This window comes from Motacilla alba, chromosome 1, assembly GCF_015832195.1.
Source record: "Motacilla alba alba isolate MOTALB_02 chromosome 1, Motacilla_alba_V1.0_pri, whole genome shotgun sequence".
Classification (NCBI taxonomy): domain Eukaryota; kingdom Metazoa; phylum Chordata; class Aves; order Passeriformes; family Motacillidae; genus Motacilla; species Motacilla alba.
Window position 1 is genome coordinate 56,532,191 of NC_052016.1, and position 21,317 is coordinate 56,553,507.

Sequence of the window (21,317 nt, forward strand, 5' to 3'; positions counted from 1 at the left end):
CCTACTGGTCAAACAGGTTCAAACTATGTTCAGAGAACAAGCATAAACCAGACTAAGAACAATCCATGCCTTTTTCTTTTCCTCTCATTCCCATCAGAAGTCATTGCAGGTAGCACTGATAACAGCCTGAAGTGACATCAATTCCAAATGGGAGTACATGAGAGGAGAGTCAGGCTCATGTCTTGATGGAAAACTGATCCTCATTTCCTCTGTGTAATGCCAATTAATCCACAGGCTTTGCTCTGAATATCTGAGCACAGAGAGAAAGAATAATAACTTGGATGCCACATTCAAGGGAGGCAGAAGCAGCACTTAAGAGCAGGGGGGGTACAGCAAGCCCTTGTCTGTTCCTCTGGAGTCACATCCCCCAGCTGATTTATTGACTCCGACCATAAAAAATGACTAGGAGGAAGTTAAGTAACACTGCTCTTCATTTGAAAAATAAAAAGACTACCCTCAGAAGTATGATTTTTCTCTTCCTGTTTGTCTTATTTTTCTACTTCAGAGATAAAATATCTTTTACAATATCAGCTCATTATTGTGCTCATTCCCTTTAAAGGCAAACAACTTAAAAGATCCTGTCAGCAGAAAGGGGTGAGATGAGGGTAGAGGCAGACCTTTTATTAAACCTTTAAAAAGGTTTCTAACTCATTTTGAAAGTGAGAACAACAAAAACCATAAAACTCCACCGAAGGAAAGCTGTCACTGAGATTAAGCAGATCCAAACTCCGCCATCCATTTTTCATACTTCTCCAGGTCTGCAGCAGAAACAGATTTGGAGATTTTCTTCAGAGCCAGCTCAAAGTCCCCCTTGGTAACCGGCATCTGAAGCTCTTCTTTAGAAAGTGCACGAATCTCTTCTGGAGTTAAGCCATTAATACGTCTTCTCATTGCCATTAAAGATGCATCCCTGGAAATACAGGACAATGCATGGGAGCTAATTGCTAGCAGAATGTGCTGTAAGCCTATGAATTTTGATTGTATACTCTTGCTAGAAATCACTGGCAGGAACACTTAAGACAGCATTTATTTACCATAGAAGATGCAGTTCACATCTTTCGTAGCTTCCATGTTCCCAGATCACTACATTAATTCAACATAAAGAATGCACTGGCACCAAAACCCATTTAAGCATATGGTAAATGTGCAGAGATAATTAAAACTATAAAACTGAAAACCTTTTACAATGATTCATGGAGATGAAATTTTACAGCTTTAGAGCAGAAAAGGGCAGGGTGGGAGACAAACTCAATGACTTTTTTTTTTAAGTAATCTGGATTTTTACACTGCATTCCTTTTAGACTTCAACTTTCTCCCTGCAGTATAGCCCCAAAGGATAGCCAGCAAGGGTTAAGAGTGCAGCCCAGCTTGGCTGCCTGCTTGTCCACAGCACCTGGATGTGTGAAGGGCAGAGCAGGAGGCATCAGACACAGCATCACATGGCCTTGCAGTGCTGAGGCCATGGATTCCTGTGATTCCTCATGCTCTGCCTGCTCTGTGACTCCTTCCCAGCTCAGATCCTGCCAGCCTGGCCCATCAGCTTGAGGAACACTGCTAATTTTCTCACACTGTGGCCCACAGGCAGTCTGAAATTACATTTTCTTTTCCCCCAGGTTTTTCCCAGCAAGGGATAACACAAGCCTTAGGGAGAAAGGTAATTTCACTTCTGTGTGACACACACCGAATTTTCAAATCCATGGAGTGATTTCATTTTCAGAAAGGCAGCAGGGGGAGAAGAAAAAAGATTCCCAAGCCATACTCTTACAGGATCAGTTTCTCTTGACAGGATTCTTAAGGGACACAGACTTGCTTCAGATAAGTTTCTTCAAATACCTATCCTTCACCAGAAAAGACTGATTTGTCAAAAATGAAACAAATTGTGGGAACAGGACAGAAATAAATTAAATATTAATATTATAATCTATATCCCCCTTGCACCTAGAAGATTCAGGTAGACACCAAGATTCAGCTGCACTGGGGGCTGTCCAATCATGCAGCATATAGAAGTCCCAAAGAAGTATTCTGTGAAAGGAATTTTTTGGATTTCTAGCTCTTAAACTAATGGGATTAAAAAAACCCCACAACAATCTGCTTTGCGCTACATTAACAAATGCAGATAACTACAGTAAATGCAGCCAATTGTAACATGAGATTTGCTCAGGTTTTTTTTTCACTTCAGATGCAAGAAAACCACATCTGACAGAAAGACTCCATGGTATTTGGACCACTCCACCTGACAGTAATACATGAATACAGTAAATAGATTTGGGCCCCAAACACAGACACTGTGAGCATGGCTTCAGCTGTAGTGGGTATTGCCTTTCATCATATAATGCAAATGATGACTTCCCATGCAGTTCTATTTGCAAATTAAGGGCAATGAGATACCTGCAAACATTAGTGATGTCAGCACCAGAATAACCTTCAATCTTCTCAGCAATTTCTTCAAGGCTGATATCAGGATCTAGTTCTACTTCCCGAAGATTAATCTTCAGTAGTTCTGCTCTGCCTTTTGCTAGAACAAAAAAATATTTGTTTGAAGATTGTCAAGAGTTATATTAAAAAAAAAGATATAAACACAACTTAGATTTTTGAGTGAAAAGTATGAACAAAAGAGTTCAATACAAGAAAAGAGAAAGAAGAAGTCATAGTGAAGTGTGCAATCAAATACACTGAAGCATTTGGTTAAATGCAGTATATCAAAACAGCATGGTCGAGAGATACTTGTCAAAGTGATCTGTCACTAAAAATGTCTGTTATGTCTCAGGTGATAAAGCATTTGCTCACCTATTACCCAACAGCACAAAAGCACAATCCTACAAATTTCTGTTTCTTCTCACATCCCTTAGGATCCACTCCCTATTTGAGGGTTTGACTGCCTATTATTCATGAGTTTCATGAGAACTACAATAAGGATTCTATTAGAAAAGCTTCAGACAGCACAAACCCCTTAACAACAGGCTGAACTTTAAGCTTTTGTTTATTCAGTTTATTCAGTTGGGACCCAAGAAATCAGTTGAAGCCTGACAGAAAACAAATACATTAAGACAATAAAACTATATTAATATATTTTCGATAGCAATGTCCTGGTGTCCCACTTTCCTACCCAGATGCAGTGTGCACACAGTGATAACCAGCTGTGTAAATGAGCACTTATGCAGTCAATTAACCATTTCTCTTGCAGAGGGCACGTGCATATGTGCATCTGGGTACACATGTTAAGCAGCCTAAGCTTGTAAGAGGGAATTCACATTTTGACAGCTTAGGCCTCCGTGTTACTGTGCACAAGGGTGGGAAAGAAGAGGATGACTGGTTTCCTGGCTTTCACTGTACAGGAAAATTACACCAGCTCAGCATCTTTATTCCCCAAGTGATCAATTTTTATGACCTATAAAAAAGGACAACTGCAACAGAAGAAGTAGCAGTAGGAAAAGCTAAACATCTTAAAGAAATGTCCAATAAAATACATTACATTTTATTCATTGGTGTCCCTAATATTTATTTTTTTAACTTTTGGGGAAGGAGAAATACAAAAGAAAATAGAAAGCTTCTCTAGAGCTGCTGGTTTTGTGTGCTTTGCAGAACTGTCAAGAGCACAGAGTTATCCATCACACACAACTGGCACTAGCTATAAAATGGGGATTTATTATTTAGAGGGCACAATGTACACACAGCATACCTGCAGAGAGTACCTTGCATCAGAGAACATTCTTCTAATTGTTGCTGTGGGGCTAAGCAAGTCTGTGCAGCATTTTGAAAATTAAACACTACAGAATATATGCTTGCATCAAATTCCACAATATACAGGTGCATATATGCTACCATACCATTTTTCAGTTAAAATGCCTGACTACATCATATCACACAGCAGAGTTGTAAATGCATCACTCAGACTTGCTCAGAGTAGCACATTCTTACTTTCAGAATACATACAACAGAAAGACTGGAAATAAAACCAGATCACATCTCCTATGTTGTCCAGGGTGTAATACACTGTGTTAAAAAACAATCTGGTTTAATTAGAAACAAGAGGAAGAGCTGATAGGATTTTAAACTAATTGGTCATAAAGACAGGCATCCTGTTAGGGGCTGTTATTGCCTGTGAGCTGCAAAGACAAGATGTAGAACTATTAAGTGTCCTTAGACCTGCTAAACTCAATCACAACCACTGTCACCATGGACATGCATCTTGTTATCTTGAGTGCTCATGCAGGGAGATGAGGCATCCACTGTACCAAGAAGAAACAGAGCTATGCAAACTTCAAGTGATAGGAATCTCAAAATTAATAGGACAGGTGAATGACAGCTAGGAAAGACAATACAAGCTGAGATGTCTTAGGGCAGGAAAGCAATCAGCCTGCTGCATTCTGAGTGACTGGAAGCACAGTAATAAAGGCAAGCGAGCAGTGATTTGCAATGAACTAAGCCTGTAAGTGAAAATTCATGGATCTACTTCTTTCCATTTGTCTGCAAGGGCATGGAGTGCATTTGCAATATTTGTGAACATGTCCAAAGGCTCCCTTTGATGATCACTCAAGGGCTGACTGTTAAACATTTAAAATAATTCCAGGCTCATTAAAACTAACTCTCTTTCAAAATATAAGAACCCATCAATGGCTTGCAATGAAATGCCACAGCTCTTTGTTTTTCAGCCCCCAAGCAAGCAGCATTTCTCTTTTTTTATTCTCTTTAAAAATAAAGCGATCCAGACAAATGATTAACCCCTGAATTACACTGCTCATCACAAAACCATCAGGATTCCTTAGAAGCGCAACAGTCCTGCAGTTATCCTAAACTCATCTTGTAAAGAGAGGAAAAGAAAATGGTCTTATCAAACACACCTGTGGGCAAAGGTATATAAATCCTCTTCTCCAGTCTCCGTCGGAGAGCTTCGTCAATGTCCCAGGGAAAATTTGTAGCAGATAATACCATAACCATCTTGGAAGGATCATCATTCTCCAGAGCACCACCTACCCCTGCAAGCACAACAGTTCAGAGCAATTTTACTCCAGAGCTCTTATTGATGGAAATGCTTGCTGAGAAACACTGCACAGACAAACATAGCCTGGACAAAGCTAAGCAGCAGCTCCCTATAGCCTTGTGTCCCTTTCCAAACTTCCCATAGCTAGGTGTCACAAGACCGTCACTATCACAGAGAGAGAGAGAGTTCATTATTTTACTGAGTAAAGGGGAGGCTTTCTTGGACAGTGCCAATAACACAGCAATATGTGAGTGTAGCCCTACTAGTCCCACTGTCGAGTCTGGTCATAGAAGAAACAGGAGTCACTCAGCTTACCAAGTGAGGACTGCAAAGAGATCAAAAGCTTTCCTATCCTGAGCTTACCACAATGAACCTGCAAATTTGAGAACATTTAAAATAGTAGTTTATATACAGTAGTTTATACAGCAGTTTATGATAGCTGCGATATTAAGGTGGCTATCAAACCTCTACACCATGCAATATTCCTCAGATGGTCATGCTTGTTGTGTGCAGCTGCACAAAACAGGTACTACATCTGACTTAAAAGGGTAATACTAGCTGCCATCATAGAATACAGCAAAAGCAGATCTCACAATGGGGTTCCACAGTTGGAGAGTCTAGCAAAGGGCAGAATTTTGTTTAAACTGAATACAAATTAAATACCTGCATTATACTGCACAAATCTCCATTATCTGCTTCTCGTGAAGTCTGTATCTCTTTAATATGAGCTTTCAAGTCACCCTAAAAATAGCCTTTTTAGAAAAAATAAAGCAGAACACCCTTTTCAGTTATCTGTTGTTGAACACTCCAAAAATACACTCATCTCAAGTTGTGCTTCATTTTTCTCTTATGCATAAAGCCAGGCTTTCCAGATGGCTTGAGTTCTTACATTCCCACCTGTAAAGAAACAGCATCCCAGCCCCAAAGCCAGATCTAAGCCCTTGTTACCATCCATTTGCACAAGCAGCTCTGACTTGACTCTGCGACTGGCCTCGTGTTCGTCAGACGTGCCTCTGCGGCTGCAGATGGAATCTATCTCGTCAATGAAGATTGTTGTTGGCGCATAAAACCGTGCCTTTATTCAAACAAAAACATTCACTATTAAGGCTGCTCAGCAAGCACAGGCCCTCATCAGACCACAACCCAGCCCTGCTAGACATACTGCGTACATATCTTCCCTGACTGTCACAAGGGAGGAATTCAAGACCTTGATTTACAAACTGTCACATGCTGAGGTTTATACACTTTAAATTGTACTCCTTGGGTCAGTGTTGGTTGGCTTGCCCCAGCAAATGAAATTGAAAAGGGGAAAAGAAACACTACCACAATAGGATAGTCTTCTTGACATAATCCAGGCAGTTTTCATATCCAGGTTTTGGGCTGGTGAGGGTTAGGCATAAGGGACAGAAGGGAGCTCAGCAATCCCAAGAGACTCAGGTTTTAGCTGTGAATATTACAGGAGTGCAGGGAGGGTCCCAGAGGTGTAGCCTACATGGACACATCGTTCACACACCCTGCATGATGGACTGCACCCACAGCTTCACTGAGAGTCTTGTGACCATCATTCAGAACAAAAACAGAACTAAAATGAGTATGGCTTCTAGAATAACTGTTCCAAAACCTTTCCAATTTCAAATCTACTTCACGTGGGATTGTTACCCCATAACCAAACAAGCACTGAATTTCTGTTGAGGTCATGACTCTCAATTTAGTTTGGAAAATGCTATCCTAAACATGGGTGATGAAGCATTTCCTTCTTAATCCTCAATAACATACCATATGTGGAAACCCAGAAATTAAGTTTTTCTAATTGGTTAAGGGAGTACCAGTTCAGTGAACTCCATCTTCCAGCATGCTACTGGAAAGGCAGGAAACCAAGAGTGCTGTCCTTTCTCATCTTAATGAGCCCCAGATCACATCACCGAGGACTTACCATTTCAAACAAGAGGCGGACCAGCTTCTCAGACTCGCCTCTGTATTTAGACGTCAATGTAGAGGAAGACACGTTGAAGAATGTTGTCCCACATTCTGTAGCAACAGCTTTTGCTAGCATTGTTTTGCCAGTGCCAGGAGGACCAACCATCAGCACACCCTGAAAGGTGAGAACAAAGGTAATGAACAACAAATTGAGAAAACTTTGTCATTGGTACTTTACACAACATCTCTACATGAGCCAAGATCTGGATTTAAATTAATAACATAATCCTCATCAGTGGATAACAGAAGACAAGTATCCTGCTTTCGAGGACAGTGTGGAAGTGTTCTGCCATTTCTTCTTTCCACTCTACTGGAGTCAAAACCACAAAAGCCAGTACCTGTTGCTTGTACCTAACAGCTAGGAAATGGACAAGAGATTTACAGACTTGCTCAGAAGTGAACAGAGTCTAGACTTGAACTTAGGCCTTTCCCAGCTCACAAGGGGTTGCACAGGCAGATGAAGATGGTAAATTCTTTTCTTGGAACAAAGGCCCCTTCACAAGAAAGTTTCACGGAAACCAAAATACTTTCACAGTAAGTTGTGTCTCCTCAGTAGAGAAATTTTCTACAGGAAAACACATTCCCAAAATATCCTGACAATATGTATGAATCTGGTTGCTGTTTACATTTGCATGAGAGCATTCACTGAATAAATCAGTTTGTTTTTTGCTTAATCTCCTGATCTCAATGTTCCTATGACCACACTAGTGCATCATATCAATTTCTGTATGAAACACCATCTTCATCATGCTGGATGACTGGACTGTGCTGCTATTCCTATTTCACAGATAAGCAACTGTGGCTCATGTAGACTACTGCTTAGTCCCACAAAAGCCTTATCTGAACTTCAGTGATTATTCAGAAAGCTTTAAACTAGAAACAATTCTTATATCCACATCATCAGACTATCTTTCCATCTGTGGTCTGTGAAAGAAAGCACACATGTCTGCAGCTCAGCACATTTACCCATCATCACACAAGCAGTTTTTTGGCTTTACGCACAGTGCTCTCAGAACCCATGTTAAGATTGTATCACTGAGATGGGTTAATCACTCTTGATAATACCACTAAATACAGGCATCTTTATGGGGAGTCTTTCCAGCCCTTTCAGCAGCAGCACTGGAGAAAGACAAAACACTGTTCCATGTTCTGCACAGTGCTAGTATAGGGCCCTGTGATTTTAAGTAAATCAGTGAAAATGTAGTGCTCAAGCAGCTTGGGGTTCTTTTTCCCCCCTCTCAATTGCAAGATCTTATTACATGCTAACAAGAGTTTCCTAAAATTGTACTGTATTGCAAGGGTAATCAAATTAGCTAGTGTTAAAATTGCACATCATAATGTGCTTTGCAATTAATAACTTACATAAAATGCCACAGCAATAAAATATCTGTTAAATGCAAGCCATATAGCAAATTAGATTTCATCTGTTCCTCACAAAAATTTACTTCAGAAAGCACAAAGAATGACATGGAAGAGATCTATAAAAACAAATCAACCGGGAATGCAATTATTCAAAAATGTCCCATTCAAAAGCAATAGCCCCTCTGTATTCCATTTTCCATTAACTCTTAATACCTTTATTGCCATTTAATACTTAGCTAATGCAAGCTCAACATACATTCATCGGTAAATTAAATCAGAAATGTTCACACGCCATCTCTACAGCTAACAGTCCAAAGTCACTCCTCAGGCTGTCCAAGGTTTCCTAGGCTCCAGAGCAGCAAGCATAAAAAGCAAATGGACTCTCTTTTCTCCCCGTGAACACTCAGACATTCTGATTTGAGATGCTGCACGGTTATACTGATATTACAACAATATTGCAAATACAGCCCTGGAGTGACTGGGTGAAAATTACTCAGCCTATAATATGCAGGTCAGAGATGACTTACTGCTCTCTCTGAGCTTCAAATGTGTTCATTTAATATTTTTTTAAAAACTTCACCTCAATTCAAATCACATTCAAAGCGTGTGTTTGATAAACTGTGTTTAGCGCAGGACCTGGTGATATAGGGAAGTAATGACATTTTTGGGATATTGGTTCAAATCTCCATTATTCTCGGAGGTCAAATCCTGCACACATGCAAAAACTGAAGCCCATCCGTTGCTTTGCACCTTCTGCTAAGTATTACAGGAAGCGTCACCTTGCATATGATACTGGTGGCATTATACATGTGCATAACACAGGTGCAAAGCAGCCACACCAGGTGTAAAGCCAGGGGGAAAGTAAGGTCTCTGAGGATAGAGACAATAGAAATATCAGTTAAAAAAAAAAAAAAAAAAAGAACAACAACAGCAACAAAAAAAAACCAAACCCAAAAGACTTGAGTTCACAGCAAAACAAGACGTGCATGGCTGCAAACAGAAACACATAGGATCAAGTTGCTCTTTCTGCAAACTAGGAGGCTGCCACTTACTATTTAAAATCCTTGACAAACACAAAGACTTCTTTATTCTTCCTCTAAGGCTCTGTTAATCCAAAGTATTCCAATAAGAAGCTGAAATGCACCACAGGGAGTAAGTGTTTTGATGAAATCACTGCAGGGTTACTTCTTGTTGTTGTAACAATCACTAGCAGAGCAGTGGGAAGCACAGTGAGCAACCAGGCTTTCTTGGCACAAAACATTTCAGAGAAACAGAAAGAGCAAACCCATGGACACTCAGAAACCCGTGGCTGCAACTACACAGCACCTGTGTTGAATCAGGAAAGACAGCTGGCTCCTTCAGACAAGGCACAGTTCTCTGAATACAAGCACAAACTGTGAGGGCTGTCTTGGGAATTGTTCTCAGGGGAGTCTGAGCATCCAAAACCAGCTTCGGCTGCCTTTTTCCCTGAATTATTGTCCTGAATTCCTAGGCTCAACAAATGCCTGCTGCTACACTGATTACTGCAAGAAACAGCCTTCCCTTCAATACTTTTCATCCTTATAGCACAGTCAGAGGTCAACAGTAGGGAAAATACATGCTGTTCTGTGTGAAAAATAAATTCATGAGAGTTACAGCTTCACAAGTCACCAGGGAAAAGGCTAACAATGAAGACTCTTCATAGCCTTGTCAGAAATCAATTTGCATTTCAGACTGAAGAGAGGAAATAATCTTAGAATCTTTTCCATGTCTACAACCACCTGGTTTTCAGAGGTGACACTGCTCAGTAGGAAAAGGTAGTCTCGTGCAAAGAGATGGAGATTGTAACTCTTTAAAGGACCAAGCTGTTGCTCCTTTATCCACTGCCACAGCACTTGGAGACAAGGTCAGTGGCATTTTTCACATTTCCTGCAGTCTGCTGAGATACCTGCCCTAAAGACAGATGGCCACTACATCCTCTATGCATGCTAACAGGCAAAAAGAAAGCAGAGCAGATCTTTATTCCCTTAGAAGATTTTGAACACTAGACAGATGGGGCCCCCATAGTCTATAACAAGAGTATGGATCAACTTCCTCTAAGCCAAGAAGAGAAGAAAGAGATTCAGCTGTTCAAAATACACTAAAATCTCACCCTGCACATGTAACCCACAACATCTAGGCTCTGTCCAAGATGATAGCTCAATTAACCCTAAGGTTAACCACAAGGCCACTGGTACTGACCACAAGCACTCTAACTCCAAAGGCTGGGGCTAGGTTTACACTGACTATATGTTTGTGCTCCCTCCGTGGCAACTCACTAAAACATCTGTGAGCAGCTCTCAAGCAGCAATCTCCCAGCTCCTGCTGAGTCTGACCTAAGCATAAGCCAGGGAAGCACAAGGACCAATCAGGAAAGGACAGAACAAGTGTTAGTAGAGCAAGATCCGACACACGATGCTGAACCAGCATAGTAAACAGGAAACTACTCACGTACACAGCATTCTCTACACACGCCACTTCCTTCCACACTCAGAGCAACAGACAATTTGCAACAGTCTCTTTTCCCCAGTAATGCTTCTCAGTAACCAAAAACGCCTTGTGTTGTGACTAGGTATTCCCCAAACAAGCATCAATCCATTCCACATCAGAAGCAAAATAATGCTGTTTGCTGTTTACAGAAATGCTCACCAAACTCCTCCTTCCTCTTCCTTCTTAGCTCTAAGCAAGGCCTAGATTGGGCTCACTTCTGGTCAATCAGCCTAGTTCAGTCCTTTATCCCACCTGCTGCCCTGCTTGCAACTCCTTCTCCTACTCCGAATTTCTCACTCCAGCTGCAACTATGCCCAGCTGCAAATGTAAGTGCGAAACTAAGTCACCAGACTGGCCCCCTCCTTCCTTGCTTCCTTGTACCATGCAGGCTGCAGTTTGCAGTCTGAGTGAGAGATAGTTGAAACATTTGGAGAAAAACAGTCCAAGGATTGCTTTCTTCTGGGAAGTGATGACAACTGGACACCATAAGCCTATGTAGAGCTGTCTGTTAAGCATTCTGCTTCGGTCAATATAATCTGTTTGCTTACATCTACAGGTTGGCATATAGAAAGTATAATATCAACAAGCTATAAGAGAGTAAATAAACAGAAAATGTTGTTTACTTTAAGGGCCAGATACACTTCCAGTTGTTTCTTTCAGTGTCTTTTACATGAATTATTATGAGAAGACTTAATAAACTCATTCAATAATACAGTCATGATCTTTCTTTTTAGCCTTTGCTACAGGCACCCACACATTACAGCAGGAGACCCACATAGCTACAGCTTGCCATTTACTAAAACATCACATAAATTCTCACCTTCCAAGGTCTTCTGATCCCTTTGAAAAAATCAGGCATCCACATTGGAAGAACAACAGCTTCTCTTAATAATTTCTTGGCTTCTTCCAAATCTGCTATGTCATCCCTGTGTAAGATGAAGAAACTTGTAAAAGATTCTCAGACAACTATATTTCTTCTATTTTTATACAAGAGAAATAGAAAAGCTTTTCACTTAGTACCATTTCTTTTAGTATGCAAGCATATGCCTCATGAGAGCACTCCTATAATACCGTGACCTAAAACCGAATCCACTTTTGGAAGACAGGGAAAAAATTATTTTCAACTCGAGTTACCCAGAGCTTCTTAATTAAAAATTGTTTTGGACAATGTGAACACCAAAGCAGTACCTTTAAAGATCTCTGGAGCATATGTTCATTTCAGCAGTACCTGTAATGAATGTACTGCACTTAATATCAATTAGCAACAAAAGCTTAACTTTAATCAAATTAATAAACTGTTAAAGCTAAGTATCTCATTTTTGCCTGTCTGTAGAAGATTATCTTGTCTCCCTATTTTAGGAGTTTGAAGATGGGTAATTTCTCTCCTTTCTCACACTAGCAAAAACATTTGAACTGAGAAAATTCTCATACCAATGAATGCTTGGATTCCTTGACACAATGTCTCTTTCAAGAGCTTCGATCAGGTCTTTGTCATAACCTGCTCCATCAAATTTTGGAATTTCCCCATCGCCAAATTCCTGGGGTATTTTCTTTCCCTAGAAATGAAAATCATACAGAATATTACACAACTGACACACTTCCTGGCCAACCAAAGGCATGAATGCAGGAACAGCCTCACAAAGGTGGCTGTGTCATGACTAGCTGAACACCAGAGCACATATAGAAGATGCTACACTAGCCACCCTACCTGTCAGAAGTAACATCTGATACTATAATCACCGAAAAGGAACAGGGAAGCTGTCACATGTATCGTCTTTGATAGAGGAAAACCAAGGTTCTCTCCCCTTGTTTCATTAAAGCCTTCCTGCCCTGCAATATCTGCTTTCCTCAACTACAAACTATCCACGTCTCGCCTCTCATTCACACGCCAGCTTCATAAATTAAAATGCTTTTCAAAGGTTATATTTATTTAACGGCTTGACCAAAAGCCCTAAAGAAGCTCCAAAGACACCCAGGTTTCAATAAATTTTGCAGCACACCAATGCTACATCAGTGATCAAGCCACGGTCTAAGCCGAATGGCCCAGAGCTTCTGGTTAACACTTCCACAGTGCCGTCCAGCTGATGGAGGTGAAACAGCATTTTCCCTTTGAAGCATCAGGGCTCACGCTCCTCCTCTCGCAGTTCTGAAGGAAATCGCTTCCCCTCCCACCATTCAGGGCGCCTGAAAAGCAGCTGCGCTGGTTTAACGGAGGGGGCTGAGTAGGGAGCTACTTTAGGACTCTTAACTCAGCTTCTAAACACTATCAGCAGCAAGTTAAAGAATCCCAGCTGGCTGGACAAAAGCATCCTAGACGAAGGCGGGTTGAGAGGCAGCTGGAGACACACAAATAACTTCGCAGTGGAAAAACAAAAAGGCAGCGATTACACCCCTCCCAGTTGCCGTTTGCCCACGACGACTTGTGAGGGAGTAGTTTATCTTCCCACTACTTTTATTTCTTGCTTCCAAGCGAATTCTTGTGTTGTTTAGTACTCCTAACTCAGCTTTTTGCAATGGAAACGAAGCTCGGAGCTGTGTTTAAGCAGAAAGCTGGTGTAAAAAAATGTAGTGGGTCTGGTGTAAAAAGGAAACGGCAAAAAGACACCCTGTGGAGTTTTCAAGATTTCAGGAGAGATAAAATGGAATCCAAATATAACCATTAAAAAAAAATGGTAAGAAGAAGAAAACAGGACAATGAAATGAAAGGTATTCGCTGTCTGCTACATACTCCTCTTGTTCTGCAATGGACTGGCATTCCTAGTAGAAAACTTTTTCTTCCCATCACAGAACAATTGGTTTATCTTGTTGCGGTTGGGTTTTGTGTTTCCCTGAGGGAAACCGAGTTAAGGCAGAGGCTGAAGAGCAGGAGCAGGAGGGGCGGCGGGCTGCAGCACGCTGGGACAAGGGCGGCCCCAAAAACCCCCCAGCCCGGCGGGCAGAAGGCACAGCTCAGCCCAGCGGGGCGGAACAGAAATCCCAAAATCAAAGGGGAAAGGAAGGCCCGGGGCCGGGAGGGTGCCGGCAGCCCCGGGGCGGCCGCGGGGAGGCAGCACGGCCCCGATCCCGGCCCCGATCCCGCGGGACGTGCTGTGCCTGGGAGCGCTGGTTCTCCTGCCCCTGCGGAACGTCTGGCCAGCGAGGTGCTCTCAGCATCACCTCGGCTGTCATTGTAGTGACATTAAATTATTTTTTGTTCTTTTTTTGCCCCCATTCCGTAACCAAACCAAGATTTAAAGAAGTTGTAGTTTTCACAAGTAATAAGATTATTAACGCTGGTCCCAAATTGGTCCAACCTGCAATTCTCAGTCAGCAGATAAGTGAGCACAGACTAGAAATAATGATTTTTAAAAAATGTCACCTGAAACTAGGCAGCAGGAGTAAGCATAATTTTTCCAGTCATCTCTTTGGGTATTACTTCCACAAAATAGCTTTAAATAAAGTTTGCTGTGATGGCTTCTCTCTAAGAAGGTATGCCAACAGATAGGTATACAGGGCTGCAAAAATCTACTGCCACCCTTGGCAATCCCATCTCATAATTTCAGGCAACCAGTATCTGTCTTTTAGAAGACTGATCTTAACATTTAGAAATCAGCTGTTCTTTCCATCAGGAAGAGCGATTAGACCTGCACTAACACACTGGGACAAAAACCTTGTTTCCAAAATTGATGTTATTTCTATTCTTGTACTAAGTTTCTGCAATAGTTTCAGCAGTTCACTCCTGGGTGTGTCCACCACACTAATCCACTTGCATCAGGCTTGTGCTCTCCCTTCATTTACCAAACTAAGTCTCCTTTTGGAATATAAGCTGAACATAATTACCCATTCACTTTGGCAACACTTTTTTTTCTCTCCCTCCTAATGTTAACATATCTTTCTTGAGTGTGGTTGTACACAAAATACTCCAGCTGTTTTCTCAGCAGATCCCCCTATAATGGCACAGGTATCTCTTCTCTCTGCTGCTAACCCCTCAACAATCTGGGATTTCTTTTACTGGGATTTTGTTTACATTTGCATCCATAGCATTACCATACTGTACCCTCCTTTAAGGCAATCTCAGCAGATTATTCACATAGAATAACCTTGGGGGCTGTAATGGCCAGAACTGGACTCTGATGACGCCTTGCCTTCCTGCAGGTTCTTCCCACTGCATACAAATGCCAAATACCCACTGTCACATGCAGTCTCCACCACCCACTGCCAAAGCCAAAGGTGGCACCTGACTGTGCCTCACCCTGCAGCCAGCCCTTCCCATCACCACCAGGAAAAGGTAATGTGCCCAATGGAAGTTCAGCCTGATCCAATTTCTGCTGATACATCCAAATCCATCTTCTCCTCTGCTGAGCTCCCAGCTTGTAGCAGAAATTCTTGTTACAGTTTCCAAAAACACAGCCTGCTGCTCTGCACCTCTGAACATTATCCCATTTCCATTACTCCAACACAGAGTCATCCAATTCTTCCTGTGCAACAGCCTCATTTGCCTTTTGTCGTGATGGTGCTTCCCAACTTGGTGTCATGAGCAAATTCAGTCAGCGCATGCCTCCTTTTTGTGGCAAGTTAAATTGGCACAAAAATATTAATTTAAATACAAAACAAGAGTCAAAAATTATTTGCCAGTTGACTGCCACCTCTCCTTTCAATACTGCTTGTTTACTTTCCCCTTGCTGCCTAAACCCGCTTTAAAATTCCTCTACACCACGCACTAGATTAACAAATTGCTTCCCATGTGGTATCCGGGTACATTGATTTCTTTCTATAAGACATTAACTAGAACTCTAAAGAAATCCTGGCAGAGGCAACACCTTTGCTTAAGAAACCATATTTCACTCTATTCCACTTTTCAATTAGTTCCAAGTCTTTAGCTTTTTACTTTTTATCCACTCTGACTTTGTTTTAAAACATATAACAATTAACAACTCTGGTTGCCTGGATTGCTTTTCCTTTGCCCTTGTCAATAGAGGCATTGTCAACACAACTCACCATTCACATGAGACAGCATCAGACTAAGTAAATTTTACTGTAAAAATGTGCTCCCAACCTGCAATTTCACCCAACAGTTCTTTCAGTGTTTTCAGATGGAGATTATGCAGCCTTCTAGTCCCAGTACATGGAGGTCTGTGCTTTCACCCAAATGCCACTATCCCATCTCATGTCACAGTTGGTGATGCACAGGAGGATAATCAATCAAAAAGAATTTAATTTTTTAAGTCATACCTTCATTGATGTTAATATTCACTTCACTGATATGGCTGTGCAGCCCTCGGCTGTTTCATATCCTTCATCATATTTACTGTCCTTATCTAACGACAGTCTAAAATATTCTAAAGAGTACTAAAAAAGTGTTCCACTACTTAGACATGGTATTATGCAATTTCTAAAAGACATACTGGTAGCATTCATGCTGCCTCTTTAAACTGAACTATTAAACAGAAGCTAAAAGTCTTGGTAATGCTTCAGCAGAAGGTACCCTGAGAACAAGCCTCATAATTTCCAGTGGAACTAAGAAGGAAAAAAAAACTTGAAAGCAGTATTTTAGGAAAAAAAAAAAAAGACACATAAGGATTTAGTGGATAGACACAATCTGGTGGGTTTAGTTCAAAATTATTTTATATAGCACTAAAAAATGTAATTTTATTGGCATAGTTAGGTTAAAATTACCTATCCCAAGAAGGTAACTGTCAGAATGAAAAGATGTTATGGTCTAGAGAGAAGAAACAGTGAAAGAAGGCATTTGTTTCAAGTGAGGCAGAGCATTTCTAAAATATATGTACTATACTTACATTTACCTTGGAAAAAAAAAAAAAAAGTGTTACATTGTGGTATTATAGCCAGGACAGCATGCAGCATGCAATCTATTACACTGTAGTCTTAGGAATGGAAACATCTTAGGAAACATCTTAGGAAAGGGATAGTTCATTACATGTTCTAAGTAGTCCTATCCTAGTACCCAAACCCAAAAACTACAGAGCTGAAACATTGAGTAGGAGAAAAGATACCTGGTTTCCTAATTTAAAGCTTCAGGTTTGCCCTATTATTTTTAATTGAACATGATGAGTTACCAAATCTCTTTGATTCGATATAGCAGTCTACAGAGGAAAGCTGCTTGATGGTTCGAACTCAGAAACTGAAGAACAAACACTTGTAAACTAAGAAGGGATAAAACTGAAAGGTAAACCTATTTTCACGCCTGTGTGCAAAATATAGGAAGTTGCATTAACTTCTTCCTGGCTATTTTTTCTTCCATTCAAAATCTTTCTCAAAGGCAAATCATGGATCCCTTACAAGAGCCATTGTATAGCACATGTGGTTTTGTAACCTGGGGGGATTTTCAGTCACATACCCCAGACAAAGGAACTAGAATAACCACCCAGGAGCTAGACAAAGGGGAATACAAGAGCACATGTACTGGAATTTTTTGAGGAGTAGACATATTTTCTTTCTGCCACCTAGTGACCAATTTATTCGGGTAAGAGCAGTGTTTAAAATGTACCATATTAAATGGAACACCTTTATGACTTTTCCTGCACCTCACAGCAGTAGTACTGCTAATCACATTATTCCCAGAGACAAGTATTATACAAGTCATGTTGTTGTAGGCTCCTTATAGTAAAGCCCTATAATGCTCATCACCGGAAAGCTTGGAGAGCAGAGTTCACCCTCATTAGAGCTAAGACTTTGAAGGCTGCCTTACACAAGCACATCTGGTGAACCTGTCACACACCATGACTCCAATTCCCCATATAGCTGGCAAATCTTTCAATAATTTCACAGATCTTCAAGAGATTTTTATAGCTTGCAGGAGGCACACTTGTTATTTTAAATCTTCCTGATCCAGAGTAGAGAGATTTCTAAAATGCTTGATCTGTACAGTCACTCAGTGGCATTGCTGAAAATGTGCCTGGCCCTACCTTCTAATGGTCATAAGGGCTAGGATTACTTAATCGTTTTCCTGTGTATCAGAAAATAATTTATGATAGAAAAAGCATATCTTTGAGTTGTTCCTAAGCTGTCAAGAAGCGCAATAGAAAGGTCACAAAGGAACTAACCACAGTTAAATTAAAAAACACAAGGGTTTCAGAAACAGCGATTTGCACACTGACATTTTTTCCAGCCACGAAACAGTCCTGTTTTTGACATCACCACTTTATAGGGCATCACTGTTTCTCTCTCTTTTCTTTCACTTCAGCACTGCTTCTTTTTCATGGATCTTCAGAAGAAATAGCTCCAAATTAGTTTCATTTAATTAATTGCTTTTACTTTTAAAACAAAACAGTTCCAATAAGTTTCTTTCTAAACACTATAATAAATACAAAACCCCTTTCATAAACCAGAGAAAATGAAAGTTGCTTAGAGTTTGGTTTTATTACTTCTCCCTCATATAATTTTCAAATATGTAACTTCAAATAATTTGGCACAGATTTATCTATCATTAATGCATTTATGGAACTGTTCTGAACTCCTAGGCATGTCTAAATTATACTATAGTATGGCAGAGGCAATGGTACTGTGGAACTCCATTCATAATGCTTCAAGTCTAGGGAAGTGCACTGGTCTCATTTTTGCACTTTTTACATTAATATCTTTGCAAAAGCCCTATATTGGATTCCTTTAAGGAAAGAAAAAAACACCAAACCTGGGGGAAAAGGAGGAGAAGGAACTTTATGCCTGAATGACACTTAGAGATTAGAGAAAAGCCTATGGTCTTTACTCAAAGAATAAGAAACCCCCAGCAACAGGACACTATGCTTCCCTTCCTCAAAAAAATGTTACACCAAGACAGAGCAAACATGACAGAACTTTTCTTAATTTGGTGTAATTATTAATAAATATGACCACTATACATGCTTTGACCATGGGGAGAAAGAAAGCACTAAGTTTTCCCACAAAATTATTGTTGTGAATTTTATTATCAGTATTAAATGACTAAGAATGGTTCCCTTTGCCACCTGCTGCATCACACCTCCCTGCCAAGTTCTTTCCCACTTCTCACCTTGTCATCCCTTCCTCTGGCTCTGGATTCCCTTTCTCGGCTGCAGGAAGATTTCTCCCCCTTGGACACCACGTGTGCTCTGCCCGCAGGCCCGCGGGGCTGCAGTCCTGGGGAGTCTTTCTTCAAAGATTTTCCATCTCGGTTGGGACGTTTTATCTGAGGTGGAGCCCTAACAACAGCAACCACAACAAAAACATGCTAAAAACAGCGAAAAAAAGAGCAACATTAAGCAGGAAGGATTCTAATTTGCCTTAGCACATTATTACTAAAGCTGCCAAGACCCTAAGCCTTATTTCCCTATATCTGCAAATCCAAAACCACATTCCTGGTTCTGTCTGATACCCAAAGTAAGAAGAAAAAACACAAAAGAAAAAATTAACAACATTATTAGATCAGTAATCCAATCAATCTTACAACAAACCAACACCAATGTAACAAAAGAGGAAACAATTTAGTAAAAATCTTCAAATCGAATATTCCTCTGACTCCAAACCAGGAGATTATATTAGGCTACATTCACATGCACAAATTCTACACAAACAGATGACATTCCTGGTATAATAAAGATTTAAAAAATAGAGACATAAAAAAAAAGGTGGCTAAAATCTTTGACAGGCCCCAAAACAAAACAGGGAGGATTTTAAACAATCCGCCTACCACTGACTTCATTCCCCTGTGTGAAAATGTCAAAACATAAAAATTGCCTTGAAAGCAAAAGCAAACAGAGCTGAACTGCAATCACCTACATTTGTGTACATCACCCACAATGCCAAAGAGTACTCAGCAGTAGAATGGAGGAGAAAGAATTTGGTTTTAAGACAAGAAGTCACTATCATTTTTCTCTAGGGATTGAATTTGAAATACAGAACTAAAATAAACAGCCAGGAATGTCACCCAAATTTAAGTGTCCACAATTGAATCTTGTACTGATTCTTGTTTTGAGTAACTCAAAATTTGTTAACCCCAAAAACATTTTCCTGGAATATGATTTAAATTAAGCACATTCTTAAACACATTGCTGGATACAATGGCAATGTTTTGCTTTTCATGCATAATCCTTAAACTTAACAGCAGAGAACAGTGCCTAAGTTTCCTTACTTGTTTGCACAAGATTTAAATTTCAGCTTAAAAGAAGCAGATGAACTACTGGGGCTTTGCCATTAAGGAAAATACAAGAATAAATACATGTTGAACTTTACATAACATTACCACAGAAAATCTGAGTTATTTCTATCACTCACAAAAGCAATCAGCATTAATATAATTTTACACTTATATTCTTATGTGTTTTGGGGTTTGTTTTTTTTTTTGAAAAGCAAAGATCTTTTTGATAATCATAAAGCACAGAAAGTTATAAATAAACTTGGCATTTCTTTCTGTTAATCGAGTTCTCTCATTTTACTTAGCTCCTTTGCTTATGTGAGTATACACACGTTAAAATTCTGTGCTCTTACGTTAAAAACCTATTGGCATGATAAATGCTATTTTTTGTCTGTAAACTGAATCTATTTCCAACCAGCTCTGTTAGGTTGAAAACAGGGGTTTCAGAAAATGCACAAGCATCTATTTTAAGCTAACTGAAGTTACCTTAAATATGGTTACAGAAGAGATATACCATGTGTAACAGAACATGTTTAGCAATTAAACTAACCAATGGATTAAACACAGATTGAATTATCTGTAGCTAGGAAGTGATTTCTAACCACCATGTCCTTCTAGATCCTTCAGTTCCAGCTCCTTAGAGATTTCGCAGTCATCAATTAATTCTTTTGCTCAAATAAACTGAAATGGGAAAGCTTTCTCCTTGCACATGAGAACATGTCACCAAAAGCCCACTTACCTCTGCAGCAGACTCTAGGTCCAGGCACTTAGTTACTCCTACCAGAATAAAGGAGTGACTCTCTTTAGAATGTCAGAAATAAGTCTGACTACACTTTAAATACTTTTTTCTCAAGGAATTATATTTATTCTTTATTACAAATGACTAAATTAAATGTAATAAATGTGTAAATTAAATGTGATTTTCATGTTACAGAAGCATTCAAAAACAAATATTAAATTATGGCGACCCATCTTTTATTCCACCCACTCTGCTTGAGCCTCTCCTTACCTGTGTTCTGCTGGAACAGGAGGAGGCCAAACAGCTGGATCTCTGAACGGCTCATCTTGACAGGATACAGAGATATCTGGAGGCCTGTCCATTTTAAAACTCTCTAAAGTGTTGACAATGCTCTTAACTTGTTCATATTCTTCAACTAATTCTTGTCGGACCTTGAGAAATACATATGTTATTTAAAAATTGTTACAATTCACACTTTAAAAAGAACCAAACAAAGACAGAAAGTACCTCAAGAACATACGCTAGCCTCAAAGGCAGGGACTCCGAGTCTTCCTATTCACAAACCCCAGACCTATCAGGGCAATAATGGACCTTTAACAGCAGCATAAACAATTGAATCTCTGTTGGGCTCATTTTCCTGCTTGTTAATGTCCCAAGCAGAC

The 21,317-nt window shown here is 40.1% G+C and overlaps 1 protein-coding gene across 2 annotated transcripts in view; it reads right to left on the reverse strand.

Moving 5' to 3' along the window:
• Positions 1-517: 517 nt before the first annotated feature.
• The window catches only part of KATNAL1 (katanin catalytic subunit A1 like 1), a 37,203-nt gene continuing 16,403 nt past the window's right edge, over positions 518-21,317 (reverse strand). The window contains exons 3-11 of one of the 2 annotated variants that reach the window (XM_038128297.1): positions 20,926-21,086; positions 18,816-18,984; positions 12,260-12,384; positions 11,649-11,754; positions 6,915-7,073; positions 5,930-6,056; positions 4,842-4,976; positions 2,389-2,515; positions 518-910 (exon numbers count right to left, since the gene is read on the reverse strand). In XM_038128297.1, coding sequence (XP_037984225.1) covers positions 712-910; positions 2,389-2,515; positions 4,842-4,976; positions 5,930-6,056; positions 6,915-7,073; positions 11,649-11,754; positions 12,260-12,384; positions 18,816-18,984; positions 20,926-21,086 — 1,308 coding nt within the window. In that variant the 3' untranslated portion in view covers positions 518-711. The remainder of the gene's footprint in view (positions 911-2,388; positions 2,516-4,841; positions 4,977-5,929; positions 6,057-6,914; positions 7,074-11,648; positions 11,755-12,259; positions 12,385-18,815; positions 18,985-20,925; positions 21,087-21,317) is intronic. The other variant, XM_038128306.1, reaches the window with a different exon arrangement.